The 21,061-nt window shown below is 43.2% G+C and overlaps 1 protein-coding gene across 4 annotated transcripts in view; it reads right to left on the bottom strand.

The window, feature by feature from the left end:
• Positions 1-21,061, bottom strand: part of NOL4 (nucleolar protein 4) — a 156,700-nt gene that overhangs the window by 105,811 nt on the left and 29,828 nt on the right. For all 4 annotated transcript variants that reach the window (XM_056854337.1, XM_056854338.1, XM_056854340.1 and 1 more), the window contains exon 2: positions 3,042-3,191. In XM_056854337.1, coding sequence (XP_056710315.1) covers positions 3,042-3,191 — 150 coding nt within the window. The remainder of the gene's footprint in view (positions 1-3,041; positions 3,192-21,061) is intronic.

Here is a 21,061-nt window from a genome sequence, read left to right as displayed (position 1 = left end):
TGCCTGTAATGGCACCCCGTTAATGAAGGAGGAGTCCAGTTGCTCACAGTGGGGCCTGGGGTTCTCCTGGAACTATGACAGGTCTCCAGACTAAAGAGATCAGTTCCCTTGGAGGAAATGGCACAGGGCAGACTCGATAGCACATTACTGCTAAGAATCCTCTCCTCCCCAAACTCCATCTTCCCCAGGTACTTCCCTCAAATCTCCTGGAATTTCCCAAGCTAAAGTGTTCAAGTCTAGCTCTTACACATTTCAAAATCCATAATCAGTAGGAAGCCAGAATAAAAAAAAACATATAGGTTGGAATTACATGGGCAAGATTTGACTTTGAAGGACTATGAAAGCTTTAGGAGAGAATGCAAAGAACGCCATCTACTAACCAGAACCCTTTTTGTTTCCTTTTGAACCTGTCAAACATAATTTTTATAAAGGAGCTTGACTGATATGAAAAAAGCAGGTGTGTTGCTTGTACTTTGGCTACACAAACAGAGAAACTCTGCTGTTAGGGCAGGTGAATTGTTAGCTCGTATGACAGACGCCATATAACAGATATCAGTTCAGTTTATCTGACACATGTAGCATCAATTACCAGTTATCTGTTTGATCACAAACTGCCCTATGGGCATTGCAACTTTGACATGACAGCACTCAAACAATTCATGTAAACATCCAGTTTCCTCTCCCAAGTGGTTTTCCTATTTTATTTTCTATTCAGTCGTTGGAACAATCATTGCAACTGCAGCAGCAAGTGTCACACATCACTTTTTCTAGCACATGCGAATTCATATTTTCCCAATATGAACGTCATACAAAAAACTTAAATTTGACCTGGTAAGATTCTACTAATTTCAGAACTGACAATGAAAGACTTTATATTGTACAAACGTATTCACCCCTTTTAATCCTTAACATTTACATTTTTTAAACATACAGCCCATTCCTGACTTCCGAGGACGAAAGTCCTCAGGAGGCCAGGAAGGGGCTGCACCAGTGTTGGGGCCCCCCGCTCTGGCACCTACTTACGCCACCATGAGTGGCTCCAATGCCTGCAGGGAGGCCCAGACACCGGTCCCCTGGCACTGCCGCAGCAGCGCCGCCCAGGGATGCTGGCTGAGCCTTCTGCCAGCAACCCACCAGCGCAAATCCCTGTGTTGGCATTCTGGGAGCATACTGGTGTCCCGAGGGTGTTCCCAAGGCATGTCGGGGGGGGGGGGGCGAGATGCCTGTAGACAGCTTCCTGTCCCCATTCAGCCCGGAATGCCGGTGTTGAGAATGGTGTTGCTGCAACTACTTTTTAGCAGGCGCAGCATCGCTGTTCTCTATGGGATGAAAAGCCCCATTTTTACCAAAAAAAAGCCTTTAAAAACCTTTAAAAGGCTTTTTTTTAAACCTTTTTGTGGCTGTGAAATGGTAGTTGATTGTAAATGAAGTCAAAATTGGGTACATTCTTACCCCTTTGTGCTATCTGAACAGGTAAAGAACTAATGGTACCAAGAAAAGGCTATAACACACCACCTCCAATTATCCACTGTGATGTAAGCATAATACAATAGTATCAAGAGGGGTGGAGCAGGAACAAAGAACAAAGTTCAAGAAGGAAGTGCCAGAGTGAGTACAGGACAGTCATAGCCCACCTTCCAGATATGCCACTGGTCAGTTAATATAGGCGCCAGCAATCAAAAATGTTATCATATTTTGATCCATCATGAGGGTTGCCAGCTCCAGGGTGGGAAATACCTGGAGATTTTAGGGGTGGAGCCAAAGAAACGTGGGATTTGGGAAGGGGAGGGAGTTCAATGAGATATAATACCATAGAATTCACCTTCCAAAGCGACCATTTTTTCCAGGTGAACTGATCTCTGTCGCCAGGAGATCAGTTGCAATAGCAGGAGATCTCCAGCCACCACCTGGAGGTTGGTAACCCTATCCATCATCTTTACCAGACACCCAATCTGTCTATATCCTGGGTTTTCCATTTGTGATTTTTTTTAGATGGAATTTTTATAAGTGAAGGAGGAAGACGTGGGCGGTTATTATTGGTTTTCTGTTTTATTTAAAAGGTTTTGTTTCAAATAATAAATACAAAATTAAAAATATAGCAATCAGCTTAATAGCTATAAATGCACGGGTGTCTAGTAGCATGACACACAATTATTTCTCAGTGGTGTATATAAAATATCTGCTTGTGTGTGTGTGGTGGTTAAAGTATTAAAAATATAGAATCTAGTGTTGTTCCTATAAATGCCATTATATTTAAATGTATGTAGCTAGTTACTTCTAATCAGACTCCCTGCTTATAATGCATAATAGTACCATAAAGGACTACCAAACTCAAGGTGGGGCCCAGAGTTTTCCTGGAATTACAACTGATATCCAGACAACAGATATAATAGACAACGGAAATAACAGGGGAAGAGAGTTCTCATGGAGAAAATGGCAGCTTTGAAGGGCAGACTATGCAGCATTATATCGCAGCTGAGCTCCCTTCTGTTTCAAAATTCTGCCATCCCCAGTCACTGGCCCCAAATCTCTAGGAATTTTCCAAGCCAGAGTTGAAAACTCTCATGCCATATGTTACAACAATGTCCATATTACAAACTAATTCAAATAACTCTATTTGTACATGTAAACATCGCAAAGCACATATATGTGGCTAGTGATTAATATTAAGACACATCTATAGCTTTTGTACAATGATTTAATAGAAACACAGAATAATTAGGAATTCAGTGTGATGACTGCAAGAGAAATCACAATTCCATCTATGTCACCTTGATAATAGATTCCAGATATATCAATAGGGTTGCCAACCTCCAGGTGGTGGCTGGCCATCTCCTGCTATTACAACTTATCTCCAGTCGATAGAGATCAGTTGCCCTGGAGAAAATGGCCACTTTGGCAATTGGATTCTATGTCATTGAAGTCCCTCCCCTTTCCAAGACCCACCCTCTTCAGGCTCCACCCCCAAAATCTCCAGGTATTTCCCAGTCTGGAGCTGGCAACCCTATATATCAATGTTTTTCTGAGCTTGTTTTACTTACAGCTTTGTATGTTCTTTTTTGTCCAGCGTGTTTTCTGATTTGTTCTCCATTTGGCCCCGTTTCCACATGCATGGAATAGATAATATCAAAGAAATCTTCAACAACAGCTACCCGTCTTAAAGACAACTTCTCATCTACACCAACTCCATCCTAGAAAAAAAATGAAAGGGAGCACAGGTTGAATAGATAAACTACTAGGAAATACACATACCTTTAGTTAGAGATGATTAGATAAAGATCTTTGTATTGACATCTGAAAATCACTATCCCAGAGTAATATTTAGCAACTTGATAACAAGAATGTTATTATTATACAATAAGTATAGAATTTCCAGAACAAGTCACTGAATGAAAAATGAATCTTTAAAATACGTAATTTGGTTTTATGGTGATAATGTCAAAGAAAGAAATTGTTAAATATTTTCAAACTTGTCAAATAAAAAGAAGAAACAGCATTTGAAAACTGTTTATGCCAAGCAAACTGCCTCCAGTTTGGGTACATATTTCTCCCCTTCCCCTTCATCTTGAGGATGGGACCAGCTTCTCTTCTCACTGTCTTGACATGGAGCTAGGGTTGCCAGTTCTAAGTTGGGAAATATCTGGAGATTTTTGTGGAGGGGTCTGAGGGGGGCAGGGTTTGGAGAGAGGAGGGACTTCAATACCATAGAGTTCAATTGCCAAAGCAGCCATTTTCTTCAGGTGAACTGGTCTCTATTGGCTGGAGATCACTTGTAAAAGCAGGAGTACTTGGAGGTTGGCAACCCTAAAAGGAGCCAATCAGCAACTTTTGGCCCATGACTACAATAAAGTAAGAAAGCCAACAGAGTGTGCAGTGCTATGCCTAATCTCACCAAATGTACTGAAGATGACAATAGCATCTTCAGAAAGAAAACATATATTGCCCAGGAGCTATCAGATCAGTTATCAAGGTCTCTCAGGGCATAGTTATAAAAGGGTCCAGCCATGTCAATATTCTGCCAAAGAAAGAACCGTTCCTTGCATTACCATTTCTTCCTGAACGATTCTTGGTATACATTGATCTAATTTGGATTGTTCAAATTGTCTGCCCAAAGCTAGTTCAATAGTGTAACTAAAAACTAGGTGTAAATAAGAAAATGGAGGAGAGGTATCTCTATCCCACCTAAATACCCCCTTATTTATAATTATTTTTAGGACCACAGACCATCGTCTCCTCTCCTTTGGCCAAACTTGTGATATATCTGTAAACCTGCCTTGCCTCCTCCCATTTTCTAAGCCTGGAAAGAGAAACGTATTTTCACTTTCAATGCAAGCCTCCTATAAATGGAGCCAGAATTTGTTCCTGTGGCATTACTTTCCAGGGATCCTCCAAATGCACCCTATCTGCTCCAAACCCGATTTTATGTAGCTGTAGAATACCCAGTCTAGCTATGGTTGCTAACTCCGGGATGGGATTTTAAGGGTAGAGCCTGGGATGGATATAATGCCATAAACTCTACTCTCCAAATCAGCAATTTTCTTGGTGATAACTGAACTCTGTAATCTGGAGATCAGTTGCAATTCCAGGGGATCTTCAGGTCTCACCTGGAGGTTGGCAACCCTAATTCTAGCCCATGTCATAGCCTTATCTGCTGCTCTTTCCCTTGAATTACTTTGAATTATTTGCTGCCTGGAATCTCAGTTCTTTGCCAAGGGAACTGGAACCAAGGGTGGACTTGGTGTTTCTGGGGCCCTTGGCAAAACTTGATGATGGGGCCCCAATAGGGTTGCCAACCTCCAGGTACTAGCTGGAGATCTCCTGCTATTACAACTGATTTCCAGTTGATAGAGATCAGTTCACCTGGAGAAAATGGTCGCTTCAGCAATTGGAATCTATGGCATTGAATTCCCTCCTCTCACCAAACTCCGCCCTACTTAGGCTCCACCCCCAAAACCTCCCACCAGTGGCAAAGAGGGACCTGGCAACCCTAGGCCTCAAAATCCCAACAGTCAGCATGAGGGAGGGATTAGCTGAAGAACAGCTGGGAGGCAATACTCTACAACTGATCTCCCTTCCCCTGTGCTGCCTGAGTCTTGGGTCAGGTGGGGGATCAGCTATAGGGCAGTTAGGGGCTCCCCTACCCTACAGCGGATTACAGCAGAAAAAAAGGTTTTTTCCTTACTCACAGGCTTCTTCCATGCAGATTTTGGACAAATTGGGAACTAGGCCACAATCACACTGGTACACGTATGGGATACACATACCCCCTGAACACACATAAAAAGTAGATTTGCCAAGAATAGCCTTCTAGCTGAGGAGAAACTCTCTGGTTTCTATAGAGTTTTGGGCCAAGTGCTACAGCGTCACCCCCAGCAAGATGCCATCACTTCCAGGTCACACTGGAAACTGCATCATGGTGCAAAGGCAATGATTCTCCTCACCTCGTTTGCCCTGCCTGTTTCTGCCCAAAGGCCAGCTGAGCATTGGCGGGCAACAAGAAGAATTACCTAGAGGTCTCCCACCATAAGAAGGCAAATGGTAAGCCTACACAATAGTGATATATCATATAAGTATTTACTTAATCAACATATGCAAAAAATGAATGTTTCAGTGGAAGCATATTTTGCTACAAGCATGTGAGAAGCCATTATGAACTTACGTGAATACAGACAGAGAAAGAAATTGTACAATAATATCTGACCAGACCAAGCATCAATTATGTCTTTGAATTGCCACAGATATTTTAACAGGGTGTAGAATTTAGCTGCTTGGCTTGTAGAAAAGGACTCAAATCTGTTTATAAATGCCAGTCTCTGACCTTGCAGCCCTTCCCTAATCCCTGATACAGGGAGGAGCTTTCTTTCATCACTCATTTTTATGAGAAAAGTACTCTGAACATTCCATAGTTAACAGTGCCACCTACATCTCAAAACCTTGCAACTGACGTTCATATTATTACTTCCTAAAGAAAGCTATGAATTCCCTCATTTTTCTACATACTAAGCACTATTTCATGCATTTCTCATCCAAAATTCACAGGACTGACTAACCTATATGGATAAACAGGCATCTCTCTAATAAATATATTGGGGAGAAATTTCGCTGGATGTCTTCTTTTTAAACTTGTTCCTCCATTCCCTGCACATACAGATTTCACTTTAGAAACTAAACCCCAACGATATAGCCATTCCAGCTTTATAAGTTGCATGCAGTCTATTAGTAATCTTCATGCATGGAAAGGATCAGAGTTTCTGCTTTGCTTCCTGTTTTACCCTTTTAAATGCATGAATTTCATTAAAGAAACAATTTCCATTTATTTACTAGCTCCTTTGACAAAAAGGCTTGAGCTTAACCATAACAGAAACAGAAGTCTTCACCTTTCAAACCATTGTCCAGCCCGTCCTCTTTCAGTTATTCCTTATTGTGTGTGTATGAGTGTGTGTGTGTGTGTGTTTCAAGATGCTGAGGAAGTTTTCCCCTGCAGCACAGCAATACAAAGACTCGAAAAACGTAAAAAATATTTGGAAAAAATAAGGGTTTAAAAACATGTCCACTCCCTCTCTTCTGTGAAGAACATAACAACAGTCATGCTGGATAAAACCAACTGTCCATCTATTCTAGCTTTTCACATTGTCACCAACCAGATACATGTTTAATTTTTTTCCCTTCAAAAATGGAAGGAATTTCCCCCCAGTTGTTCCCAAGTCTTCACATCTGTACTCCTCCAGCAAAGGAGATTCAGCTTTGACCAACAAAAAAGTTATTTGACCAACAAAAAAAACCCATAAGCTCTCTTTTCTTTAACAAATTCACAAAAGCAATTATTTATAAACACAACACAGAGTGAAGAAGATGGGTAAGACATTGAACGTTATTAACATTTTTGATGAAATGATGTTTGTTTAGTCTTTCTGTTCAAATAATATTCAAGGTGGTTTATTCAAGGAGCCCTGCTCTGACTATGAGAACTCAAGTGGCTTGGAACCCTGTGCGGCTCCACATCTTGCCATCAGAAGTTCCATGGGGGTCCTCTATGGTTGCCAACCTCCAGGTACTAGCTGGAGATCTCCTGCTATTACAACTGATCTCCAGCCGACAGAGATCAGTTCACCTGGAGAAAATAGCCGCTTTGGCAATTGCACTATGGCATTGAAGTCCCTCCCCTCCCCAAACCCCACCCTCCCCAGGCTCTACTCCTGCTGGCGGCGAAGAGGGACCTGGCAACCCTAGGCTCCTCTGTAAGCTTCTGACACAACTTATTCGATGCTTGATGCTGCTGTAGTGGCCAGTCAATGCTCTCCATATTTAATATTTAAAAAGAGAGATGGGATGATAATTTTGTCAGCTACTTCATACTTTATGTTAAAAAAGAATCATGATGTGAAGATTTTAACAAGTTTTTTTTCCCAGTAAAGCCATAGAAATAAAAAGCTGCTAAAAGAAATGTGTTCGCTTTCCCTTGCAATAAAGCTATAATATTGTATGTTGCCTGTATGCCTATTTGAAATAGACCTCATTAAAATTCTCTTCCCTTGAGCATAAACGTCACTTGTGAAACACTTGTAGAGTTTTAAAATATATTCTTAGCATTGTACATAGTACCTGAAAAAGTTGTTGTTTTTAATGTCACTATTCGCGTTATTAAACTTCCCTTTCTAAATAATATTCTCTGGCCTAAAGATACATGCAAAAGTTAACAGTGCAATCTCAAGAACATTATGTTGGAAGTAAGCTCCACTGAATAAAAAGAGACTTACTTCTGAACAGACCTGCTTCGGATTGTGCCCTTATTGTGTGCCCCCAGTAGTACATAAACCTGAGCCAGGATGCCCCATAGCTCAGGACACACAGCACACGAATCTGCCTCTGAGGTTTTAGACAAGCACATTTAGAGCACACAGCATTCCACTGTGGTTGTGGGAAATGCACTTAGCACCACAGAGGGGGCACTTTGCACTTATACCCAAGGGGAGGAGAGCAAACCTCCTTGCTGTGTTACTAATAAGTGTCTCAATTCAGAACCTTTACAGGTACCCCATCTCCAGAGACACACACCAGAGAAGCAACCACATACTGACAGATGAACTGGGGTGGAGTTCCAGCAGGCTTGGCCTGGGGATTCCACACCTTCCGTTCTTTCCCCCTCACATGTTGGGCGCAGTCCAACATTGCAAGCCCTTACATTCGAGTCTAGTGTGGTGTTGTGAGTGTATGGGGGAAACCCAAGGCAGCTGCACCCAGAAGACGCCCCAGGTCAAGAGATGGGGCATATGCTCCCAGGAGTGCTGGCTATGATCCATGTTGGAGGTGTGGCAGGGAGGGTAGCAGCCCTGTACTGGGCTGTTATCATAGTCCATTGCCAAGGTGGCCAATCCCCCCAGTTTGGGATAATGGGCACAACTAGAGTACAGGGGGTGAGTGACAGCTGCCCCTCTGTGGTCTGTGGAATTGCTGGCCAAGCAACCATGGTACCTCTTGCCTTCTATGCAGCAGCAAGATCTGATGGAGTGGATGCAGTTGAGATGCAACCCACACAGTGGGTGGGGGTCATTAGGATGATATGGGATGCATCTGCGTGAGGGTATCCTGACAAATGCAGTCCCCCCAACCTTGGCTGTAGTGGTCAGGACCACTGCTCTGTTCATCATCATTGCATATGTCTCTGTTCTGTGTCTGTGCAGGCAGTCATTCAACAGAGGGAGGACATCTGGGAGAATGACATTCCCAGGCAATAAGGTTTGGCTGCAGTGCCCAGTGTGTATTCTGCCACTCTGCCATGGGGCTGCTCTCTTACTGGTTCCAGCCCAGCTCCTGCAGCATCCCAACTCAGGCAGCCATTCATCTGGCAACCCCCCAACCCCACTCACAGGCACACTGTGTTAGGGAAGGCTTGCCCCATCTCCCCGTGGCGTCCCAGAGCAGCTTGTGAAGGCACAGGGGGTATACTGGTTACCTTATTAGTTCCCTGCTACTGTTCAATAAAGTCTGGAGTGATCTACACCTCTGTTCCAGTCTGTTTGTCATTCAGCAGATTTGCTCCCTGGCCCCTCCTACCCTCACCCCCCTTTATGCCGTGCCATTCTTTGCCCCAACTGCTGCCACCATCTATGATTTCCTCACAACCTCCCTAGAATAGTTTCTCCTTCACACATCTAAGGAGGGGAGCTCTGTCTTGGGAATGGCATGCTGGGATCAATGTCAGTTTTTAAGAGGCCGGCCGCTGGACTGATATCTTGTTCAGTTGTAAAATATAATGCAAATCTAGGGGCACCTTAAAGACTGATGACATGTAGTTCTCTAACAGAGTTCATACTTTGCAGCTCACCTCTTCTGACATGTTGCAGATAGCTGCAACAGACTGACATGGCAACTCGCCCATAGTACCACACAGAATTCACCCACTCTGCCGGCTGATGTTTACAGCTTACATTGGAAACAGGCTAGTGGGTGACCTGAGGGGAGATGTGTTAGATGTAGCGGGGGGGGGAGGTCTCTGAGTCTCCCACTCTCCCACAGCACTGCTGGCATCTGATGATCCATCCATGCAGGCTGACGGTGAGATGCATGGGGAGCAACATGGAAGGATTGTGAAGAAGTGTCTCAGCCAATTCATTGACGTCCATGGCAGCTCCTCAGCTGGGCTGTCCTGAATGCCCAGTCCCATAGGGGTGGTAGTGACATCAGGGCTGCAGACCTAATGCCTGATAGCATGCCCCTTTTGCATCTGCCTTCCTGGTTGCTTGTCTTGGGTGTGAGGACTGAGGGTTCAAGCCTGGCCTCTGTCTTTTGGGAGAGGGGGGTAAATGATGTTTGTGCCTTGGAGCCGCCATGGTTGCATGTGGCCAGCACTTTTGCTGATAGTCAGACCCCTGCCAGGGGACAGATGGACACCCTTTCCTCTGTGTGGGCGCACTGCCCCGTGGGCTATGGGAGGCATCTCAGGCCATATTCCTCTGTTGGGATTGCACTGTCACTGGTCTTTCATTCCTTTCCTCAGGTGCTCCATGGGGGGAAGGAGTGGCTTTGAGGGGCAGTGGCCACATCAGCAGGTAGTGGTTGGCTGAGCTTGTGTGTGCCACTCAGAGGGAAGTCATCAGGTGCCACTGCCTGATTGGTGGGTGTAGTCAGGTATGCTGTGGGCCCCGGCACACTCACTCTGTGGGCTGTTCCTTGCAGAGGAGCATGTGTTGTCCTTAGGGAACCAACCAGTGGCACCACTACTGCACTGGCAGCAACCCACACCCACCACAGCGTCCCACAGAACTGGGCTGCAATCCAAAGGGAGTTTGCTCCATTGCTCTTAGGAGTTTGCTCCATTGTAGAACAGGAGGCTTATTTTCAAATAAACCTGTAATGAACATGCAACAGAGGTACTGCTATGAAATAAAACTTTTAAAAAATACAACATGTTGAAAACTCTGACCTTTTGCCTTGGCACATTTCCAGAGTAGGTGTTCATTAATGCACATGCAGCAAACATTACTGGAATCTATTTAGAAATGTCTCTATCTCCATTCATTTTTACTGGTTTGAAAAACTCATTTAACCCAATTGTAGCCAAATGGTTGCCATCTCACGGACTATGTTACATGGTAACCAAACAGACACATGTCCCAGCCGTCCCAGACCTGTGTCAAGCCCAAACGCTATGGAAAGAGGCCCCTGCATTACCGGGTGAAACTGACAAGGAGGAACCATGGGCAGAAAAGCCTCTCATGGAGAACCAGAGGGAATCCATTTTTTCTGTGCCCAGACCGAGTCTCCATCAGCTGCCATTTTGCAAGGAACGACCGGACAGGCAGGCAGCTCACCCCACCCTCCATCTACATAATTAATGGCCCCTTGGAAGCCATCGAGATAACCGCAGCACGAGATCGCACCTCCGGTGTCAAACGAATGAGTCACCCGGGCGCAGCTGCGTGAACATTTGTCTTGGATCAGATGGTCCCATCTCCCGATGCTCCCAGAATGTGCTTAGTCAATGGTTTAGGTTGAGCCTGTCTAAATTGCCCCCTGCCCCACCTCTCAGCCAACCATCAAGGTCTTTGTTCATGCAGGGAGCCACTAGGGGGTAATCTAATCAACGCCCACCCCAGAAAGGGTATAACTGGGGACGCCAGCATATACTCAGCCGACTCCTTTTATCTCTCCTTTTTCATACCTACTGTTACTCTGTCAGTTTGGATAAGCGCTGCCTGATCATGCACCCCTCCCGCCATGCTGGTCAAGTCACGGGAATCCCCTGCCCCCTTTTCACTTTGCTGCATGGAGCCCAGGACGTCTTCTTCAGGATCAGGTGACTATCGCCCCATCTTCAAGGGGACCCTGCCAAAGTGGCAAACGTTCTGCTTTTACTACCTTTATTCTCTAGGCTCTGTTTGTATGTTGTGAAAGCCTGTTTTTCTTGTTTGCGTACATATAATTAAGTAAAATCTTTTAAACAAATCCACCGCCTCTGCCTTATTTTGGGGGTCATGGAACGGACTTTGGTATACACAGGTTAGATCCCATTTAGTTACGCCTTTTGCCAGTTATTAATTTGCTATTCCCCATATAACCGTCCATTTACCTGCAGAATCATCATACAGCTCTGCAGAACCAACACCACAACTTGAGTACAACATAAAATCTATAGTGGACAAACCTCAAAGCATAGCTAAATCAACAGATGAAACTGAAATTATCATGAACAGTAACATTTTAAAATGTGGATTTACCTATGGATTTGTTTCTGCATCTATGTGTCTCACACTATTGATACCAGCTCAAATATAGCTGCAAACGTGAATAATCAAATTATAATTAACTGGACTTTTGTTTCTTCTGTGTTTGTTGGAACAATTAAGGTGAATCTTTCAAAGCAATAGTTCTCCATGTGAATTGGGGTTGCTTAATATATACGATATCTGGAATTGTATCAGATTTATCTGCACATAACCCATCCCAATAGACAAGAAACAGAAAGAACCATGCACTTTCCATTATATTTTCAGTAGGCATAAATTAAAGCATCCAGAGGAATCAATGGATCTCTGACAGCACATGATCTGCCTCTTACCTCATGGCAGTAACATAAACTAGGACTGTACATCCAGATTACAACCTTGAAGTTCTGTTCTCCAGTTAGACAGCTTTGCCTGCTTTTATCCTTGATGCTGGCAGAGTCCTTTTAAAATGGACCCTAGTTTAATGATCTAGTATTAGACTTGTTGTTTTTCACAATATAAAAAAACATAGTGAGGTATCAGCTGTTTTCTCTGAATATAGTTTTTAGATCATCAATGAGAATGTGCAGAATTATTGTTGCCATTATCAGAGACAGAAAGAGAGAGAGACTGGGATATATTCTATTTCAGCTAAAACGATTCAGAAAAGTCACTAGAAGTGAAATGTAATGAATGGGTAGGTACAGAAAATGGATGTTAGAATAAGGGTCACTGCTATTCAGGGTTTATTTCTCAGATTTGTAAAAAAAATGTAACTTAAAAGCCAGCAACACAGACATTGGCGGACATAAAATCATAGATAACATGTCCAAGATAAAGTGTCTCTTCCGCCCCAACCTAGTCACAGTGATCCACGCAACTGTCACCTCCAGACACGATTACTATAACTCGCTCTACTTAGGGCTGCCCTCGAGACTGACCTGGAAGCTCCAGCTTGTACAAAATGCTGCAGTGAGGGTCCTTACTAGGGTTGCCAGGTGGGTGGTTTTGGCAGGCAATTGCCCAGCAATCCACTGGGCTGCTCTGGAGTGGGGATCGCACATGTGCATGGCCGCATGCGACGTGATTATGTCACAAGCATTTTGGGTGTTTGAGTTAGGGTTGCCAGGTCCCTCTTCGCCACTGGCAGGAGATTTTTGGGGAGGGAGGGACTTCAATGCCATAGAGTCCAATTGCCAAAGCGGCCATTTTTCTCCAGGGGAACTGATCTCTATCAGCTGGAGATCAGTTGTAATAGCAGATCTCCAGCTACTACTGTAATGCCTGATTATATAAATGCATGTAGTAATTATATTATATACACACACACATGTACACTCACATAGAGTGCACTGCTTAGAGGTCGGTACGACCTTGAAAATGACAGGTCTGAGTTAATGCACCTGCAAGAAAGTAAAGTTTCATTTCCTAATGAGAAAAACAAGACATTATCCTATGCTACGCCCTCGGGCCATTCTCATGGGGTATGTTAATTTATTAGAAGATGCTACTAATGTTCATTGGTTCTTTATTATACGAAATACTACCATGTAAGGCAAATGCCATCCCCCGATCCTGTGGTATAAAGACTCAATCCTATGCTTTGTTCTCTGGTGAGTAACCCTGCATTTTATCTGTGGTTATTTCACCCCAGGTCTGTGTTTAGCTAAATAAAGAACTGTTGCTTAACCTTCTCCTGGTTGTCTATCATTGGACTATAAGACAAACAGGCATTTCACTACCTGGAGGCTGGCAACCCTAGTTTGAGAGCTAAAGTGGCTGTGGCGATGTGGCACTTCTGAGGGTAAACCTGGAAGTGACATAATCAAGTTTCGTGCAGTCGCACGCATGTGTGATCGCTAGGGTTGCCAACCTCCAGGTACTAGCTGGAGATCTCCTGTTATTACAACTGATCTCCAGATGATAGAGATCAGTTCACCTGGAGAAAATGGCCGCCTTGGCCACTGAACTCTATGGCCTTCAAGTCCCTCCCCAAAACCCGCCCTCCTCAGGCTCCACCCAAAAAAACATCCCGCCGTTGGCAAAGAGGGACCTGGCAACCCTAGTGATCGCCCCAGTCCCCCAAAACCTCCCACCAATGGAGAGGGGGAACCTGGCAATCCTAGTCCTTACTGGGACCCCGCTGAGGGCCCATATCCAGCCGGTGCTATGGCAGCTGCACTGGCTCCAGCTGGAGCATCAGATCAGGTTTTAGCCTTTGAAGCCTTACACGGTCTGAGACCATCATATCTGTGGGGCTATCTCTCTTGGTACAACGCCCCCCTCCCCCCGAGACCTTTACACTCCACAAATAATAATCTACTAGTGGTCCCTGGCTCAAAGAGTGTCCAGCTGTCCTCAACTAGGGCCAGAGCTTTTTCTGTCCTGGTGATGGCCTGGATGGCCTTACCAACAAGGACAGGGCCCTGCTGCGGGACCTTAAAGAGTTCCGCAGGGCCCGTGTAATGGAGGTTTTCTGCCAGGCCTATAGTTGAGGGCAGCAACGGTTTGTCATCAGAGTTGGCCTCTCTCCCTTCCCCCCTCTTCTTTTTGTTTTGTCAAATTACATCTGGGGGTTTGGACTGCTTCCAGGCTACCATGGCTCTATACATTGTTATAAGTGCCTGTGTTTAACTATTGAGCAGGGTTGCCAACCTCCAAGTACTAGCTGGCGATCTCCTGCTTTTACAACAGATCTCCAGCTGATAGAGATCAGTTCCCCTGGAGAAAATGGCCGCTTTGGCAATTGGACTCTATGGCATTGAAGTCCCTCCCCAAACCCCACCCTCCTCAGGCTCCACCCCAAAAATCTCCCGCCGGTGGTGAGGAGGGACCTGGCAACCCTACTATTAAGTGATCTAGGAATTTAAGTATGAAGGTTTTTAATAATTTTAAAGTTCTAATTATAGTCTTATTATATTTGTGTTGTATTGTATGATGTATATTGTTGTTAGCCAGCTTTAGCCTGCCTCAGCCGGTGGATTGAAGGCGAGATATAAGATGAAACACAAACAAACAAATAAATAAGAAATGAAATATTTGAATATGAGTCCAAACAGAAATCCTGTAAAGGGGTGGGGGTGGGGGAAACACACACACACACCTTATTGATAGCATTGCAAACTCCAGAAAAGCAACAGCGAGCAATTTTAAAATAGATTTGTGTCACATACATACCCAAAATATATAAGAAGCGTTTTGCTTACAATAATCAATGTAAATAAAAGTTTTAAAGCAAAATGTAAACTAAAAAGACTGTTGTGTTTAGTCAAACAGAAAAAGGGGGTGGGAAGCTAACAAAACAAAAGGGGGAAGCAAAAGACCCCCAAACTGCCAATTCTTTCTTAGGCTCCCATTTGTATACATGCAATGTCAGTTATTTTGAAGTAATCAAGCTTTCCTGAGAGGATCAATTGCTGTTTCTCAAGCAGCAGGAAAGAAACTTGTCCGATAAGCTGACTTTCTGACTCCTACCTAGAAAATACCCCTTTTAAACTGTTCAGTGTAAGTGCGGGGTCTCTGTTACTAAATATCAGATTTTCTCCCCAGATCCAACTCTGTAGCAAAATATTTTGAGCACTTTGAACAAAAACAAGGCAAGAGTGGGTGACAAACTTCTACATGACAAGTTTTCCTTGACTGCCTTTCTTGCAAGGCTGAGCTGGAGGGATCAGTCCTGCGTTGTCAGAACGAGATGACCTAATCATCTCCATCTATGACTCTGTAATGCAACAGCTGCTCAGCAGCTTGTTGTAAACAGGTTCATTGTCTCAGCACTGTTCCCAGCGGACAACTGTCTCTTTCTCAAAACTACTCCTACAACAAACTCTTAATTGGCACCTATGATTGCAGTCTCAAGGAAACCAGTAGCGCAGTTCATTATGTCCATCAGCTCAGTATCCAGTACAGTTGAAGCTGCAGGCAGACAAAAAACCTAAGTGACCTTTTGTGTGTTTTGCACACCTTTGATTCTGGTTCTCAACAGGGACTGCTTTTGCCACTGGTACAACAGGGAGCAATTACTACGCTCTGGAACTAGGTGCAAGGAGAATGGGACTATGTTGGCAGCGACTGCTAAACTACTACACATCCTGGATATATTCTAAATAAGCACATGATGGAAAAGTCTGTGGGCAAAAATGCATGGGAGGTTTTGTCTTGGATTTGCTGCTCTCTAGATGCACAATTTCCCCAGCCAAATTCTCAAAACTCAAAAATAAGCCCCCATGCAGAGTTTTGAGAATTCAGGTGGGGGAAATGTGCATCCAGAGAGTGGCAAAACCAAGGCAAAACCTCCCATGCGTTTTTCCCCTAAGTGTATCTGGGATGCCACTACTTACTCTTCAGGATATGAATTTTAGGATATGGATCTAATAGAATACTTTCTCCAAATAAAGATCTAGGTACCTTCCCCACCCCCTGTGGTTAAACATCACCATAAAGAGGACATATGTGCAATTTATTTGACACTCCCTGAGCAAACAGATATTTAGTACATCTGCATTATACATTTTTGTTGGGCTTTTCACTGTTTAACAGCCCTAATGTTCTCCTAATAATTCAGCTTGGTAAGGGTGCTTAAAAATTTGTTAGTAATCTCTATCATGTCCACAGAATACAGCTTCTAGGGTTCCTGGAGCGAACAGGATGGCAATATAGATTGCTAGATGTAGATGGGAAGACTTGGATTCGAATCCCCAAGCTGCCATTAAACTTGCTGAGCTGCCTTGGACCAGTAACTATCTCTCACACTAACCTAGTTTACAGGTTTTGTAAGGAAAAAAAGTGGGCAAGAAGCAAAGCCTAAACTGTGAAAGTACTCTTTTCACTATATTATGTTTGCCAGTACAAACTGATCTACCTGATCTGTGTGTGTGCTGTCAAGTCACAACTAACTTATGGCAACCCTGTAGAGTTCTCAAGGCAAGAGACATTCGGAGGCGATTTGCCATCGCCTGCCTCCATCTCTCATCGCCTGGGGTGAGAGAGTTCTCAGAGAACTGTGACTGGTCCGAGGTCACCCAGCAGGCTTCGTGTGGAGGAGTGGGGGATTGAACCCAGTTTTCCAGATTAGAGTCTGCTGCTCTTAACCACTACGCCCCACTGGCTCTCTGATCTATATGATGCATATACATGACACAAATAAGATATTCTTGATTCCATAGTAGAAAAGGCTGCTAGAGATACTTTTCTTTAACATGATGAGATATCCACAGAAATACATTCATATTTCATTTGACAGACCAAGAAAGGGATCTTGGGGTGGTAATGGATAGCTCAATGAAGATGTCAACCCAGTGTGCCGCTGCTGTAAAAAAGGCAAATTCCATGCTGGCCATAATTAAACGAGGAATAGAGAATAAAACTGCTGATATCATACTGCCCTTGTACAAATCTATGGTGAGACCACACTTGGAATACTGTGTACAGTTCTGGTCACCACACCTAAAAAAGGATATTACAGAGCTTGAGCAGGTGCAGAAAAGAGCAACCAAAATGATTAGGGGACTAGAGCAACTGTCCTATGGGGAGCGGTTAAGACGCTTAGGGCTGTTTAGCTTGGAAAGAAGGCAGCTGAGGAGAGACATGATAGAGGTCTATAAAATTATGCATGGTTTGGAGAGAGTAGACAGGGAGAAGGTTTTCTCCCTCTCCCATAATACTAGAACACGGGGTCATCTGCTAAAGCTGGAGGGTGAGAGATTCAAAACAGATAAAAGGAAGTATTTTTTCACACAACGCATAATTAAATTGTGGAACTCCCTGCCCCAGGATGTGGTGATGGCTGCCAGCTTGGAGGGCTTTAAGAGGGGAGGGGACATATTCATGGAGGAGAGGGGTATTCATGGCTGTTAGTTAGAATGAATATTAGTCATGCTGCACACCTATTCTCTCTAGTATCAGAGGAGCATGCCTATTATTTTGGGTGCGGTGGAACACAGGCAGGATGGTGCTGCTGCACTCATCTTGTTAGTGGCTTCCTAGAGGCACCTGGTTGGCCACTGTGTGAACAGACTGCGGGACTTGATGGGCCTTGGTCTGATCCAGCAGGGCCTTTCTTATGTTCTTATGTTCTTATTCCATGGAACAGTGCAGTCCTAAACAGGGATTGACTTCAGTTCACTTAGAAGGGTATAACTCTGTTTTGCATTGTAGATCTTCTACTGCAAACAGGTTCTGGGGCTCAATTCTGGGAACTGGTTAGACAAATAAAGAGCTAATAATGTGCTATGGGTAGATTAATGACTGGCTAAAGCACCATACTACATAAATGACTGCATCTGGCTTATAGCTTGCATTTATTTATTATTTACCGTATTTCTATCTTACCTGTCTTCACTTAAATTCAGAATTATGTTTGGAAGCAAACTGGAAGCCAGTGCAAAGCTATAAGTACAGAGATAATACGTTCAGAGTGGCAAGACCTGCCTGGTTCACATGATCACTGCATTTTGTTGTAGTCATAGCTTCTCAATACTTTTCAAAGGCAGCTCCATGTAGGACATGCTGCAGTAATCTAACTAGGGAGTTATAAAAACACAGATGACAAGGTATCCTTTTTCCAGGAAATAATGCACTCAGAGCACCAATCAAAATTGGTAAAAGGCACCCTGAGCCACAGATGCCTCTTGGACATCCAAGCACATTATCAAATCTAGTAGCAGTCACAAGTTGTAGACCTGACACTTAATGAGGAGCTCAGTTTCATCAAAAGTAGGTTTAACACCATATCTATGGTAAAGAGGAACAACTCTGGTAAACAGCCCACCTGATCAAAGCCGTATGGTTGTAACTCTGCACCTTCAGAGGTACCATGTTATGCAATAGTAAGTATGCATGGAAGTACTACCATTAGTACCACAATTCAATGTGGTCTCATCAGGCCCTTCCCCATGATATCATGAGGCTCCATTCAATGAGTCCCAGGTTTTGGGGTGAAGGAGTAACTCGATTTCCCTTAGCATAGTCCTGCCCCTCATCATAAAATGTCTGGCTATGGGCCTGCCTGGAAGCAAGTCTAATAGAGCATAGTGAAAATTACTTCTGAGTAAGCATGCGTATGTACGGCTTGATTGTAAAAGTTACATCCTTTGCGTTCTACTAGTGCCATATCTTTTTAGAGCATGGGGACAGAGACTGGCACACAGAAAAATTCAACCTCCTTTTTAGCAAGATAATAGTTTAACTGCAGTTTGAGAGGGGTAGCCATCTAAGTCTGCTGCAGCAAAATCCAACAGAAGTCTAATGGCACCTTAAAGACTAACAAAATTTATTTCAGCATAAGATTCCATGAGTCAGAGATCGCTACATTAAATGTATGCAGTGAACATCCACAGGAGATATATTTATAGTAAATGTACATTTTAGTACATTTATACTAAATGTAAAGGAAATATATTTATACTAAAAGAGTGAGTGAGAAGATGTTACAATGAGAAGCTAGTTAGAAACAATAAACAATCAAGGAGAATTCCCTCCATTCAAGCTTATCATGTCTCACACTGCACCTTCCTTGATTAGATCTGATTTTATTTTTATCCTATTATGTCCATCTACCTACAGTTGAGAGCAGTCCTCACCCACTCTGAATGGAGCATATTCTCTTTTCTTGGTTGTTGGGTCTAACTGGCCTCTCTTTGTAACATCGTCCACCCCATTCCCAATTTTCTATTGCTTCTTACTTGTAACTTTAAGTATAAATATAACTTTTACAGATGTACAATCCATGCATCTAATGGAGTGAACTCTGACTCATGAAACATAATGTTGAAATAAACGATGTCAGTCTTTAAGGTAGTACTGGGCTTCAGTTTGCGTTTGAACAACCATTGAAAAGCCTCCACTGATCTGAATGAATTGTGGATTGGGCTCCAATATTACCCTTAAAATGGTTTCTTCTTGCAAAAGTACACAGATAGCTCATAATTATATTGCCCTCTGGTGTGTTCCATTTAGACAAAATTCAAATTATGAATGAATATGCTAGATTAGAATAGAGCTGCACTCCAGAATGGTTTGCTTAATGAAGAATGTCATTTATCATTCCTAGGTTGAAAAGGCCATCCTGTAATGTATCCTAAACTCAGAACAATGCTAAGAGCACCAGCATTATAAAATGCTGAGTTTTCTGCACAGGGTTAAAATACAGCATCTTCCAGTGAAGTACACCTGCCACCCAAAACAATACTTTAGCCACTGGACAGGTGACACTAACCAGGTGGTATTTATAATGACAAAGAAAACTACAGCCATGTTTTCCCTCTCTACAATTCACAAAGAAAGAAATGAAACCTTTTTCAGCAGGCAGCATTAAAAGATCCTGGGTGACCACAGGCTTAAAATTATACCATATTAGTTTAGCTTCAGAGAAAATACCTTTTAAGAAAATGATGTAGATATTTATTCAAACCAAAACTGGTTGAGGGGAAAAAAGGGCTGGTGATGTATGTCTCAAATGTCTTTGTAAGGAGAGTCAGTTAACATATAGTGCTATTATTGTTAGAATGTATAATTTAGTTTGTCAGGGTATACGTTTGCTAACATAGCCCAATGCTCATTGGTTAAGAAACTGAACAGGTTATAATGGAATGTAAGAAAACGATCCACCTCTACCTAACAAATGTAGGTGCAAACAGTGTGGAAGAAAGGGCTTCATGCGGCTGTTTTATCATACTTATTTATTTGTTTGTTTGAATCATTTATTAGCCACCCTTCTTCCTTATTGCACTCAAGGAGGCTTACAGCATAGATAAAACTCATAAAATAAAATACACTGGAAACATAAAAACTAAGATTTAAAATCACAACCCAGAACTGCTTATAAGCTTAAATAAATACAGTCCTAAACATGACCATTTGTCACTAAAGTTCATTTCTGATTTTTGCTGTGGTCCCTTCAACTGATCTTATTATAAGATGCATAACAGCAGAATTTTACTTTCCCTCTGTTAGCCTACAGGCAACCTCCAGTAGAGGGAGTTGGCTGTTCTACTGAAATTCATTGAAGAAGCTTTTCTGTCACTGTGGGGATGATACAGAAGTCAGCAAGGGAAGAGGGGAGAGAGTGTAGTGTTCTCACGAATGCTGTTAAATATACCACCAGGATATAAAATCATATAAGGAGAACATTCTATACAGGCTGTTTACTCTAAGAAGCCTGTGCGCATTTGTCTGCAAGTAAGACTTCCAATGCTCAGTGGGGATTACTCCCAAGTAAGTGGGCACAGCATTGCAACATAAACTCAATTTATAGTTAATAGTAGCAATGTGGGAGCCATTTCTTGGCGGCTTCTTCCCATTTCTTCTAATAACATTTGGATCCAGAAACCAGGACAGGGCTGATAACATGATTCTTT

The sequence above is a fragment of the Euleptes europaea genome, chromosome 8 (genome assembly GCF_029931775.1).
Source record: "Euleptes europaea isolate rEulEur1 chromosome 8, rEulEur1.hap1, whole genome shotgun sequence".
NCBI classification, from domain to species: domain Eukaryota; kingdom Metazoa; phylum Chordata; class Lepidosauria; order Squamata; family Sphaerodactylidae; genus Euleptes; species Euleptes europaea.
The sequence above is the reverse complement of the archived record's forward strand: the minus strand, read 5'-3'. Positions and strand labels throughout refer to the sequence as shown.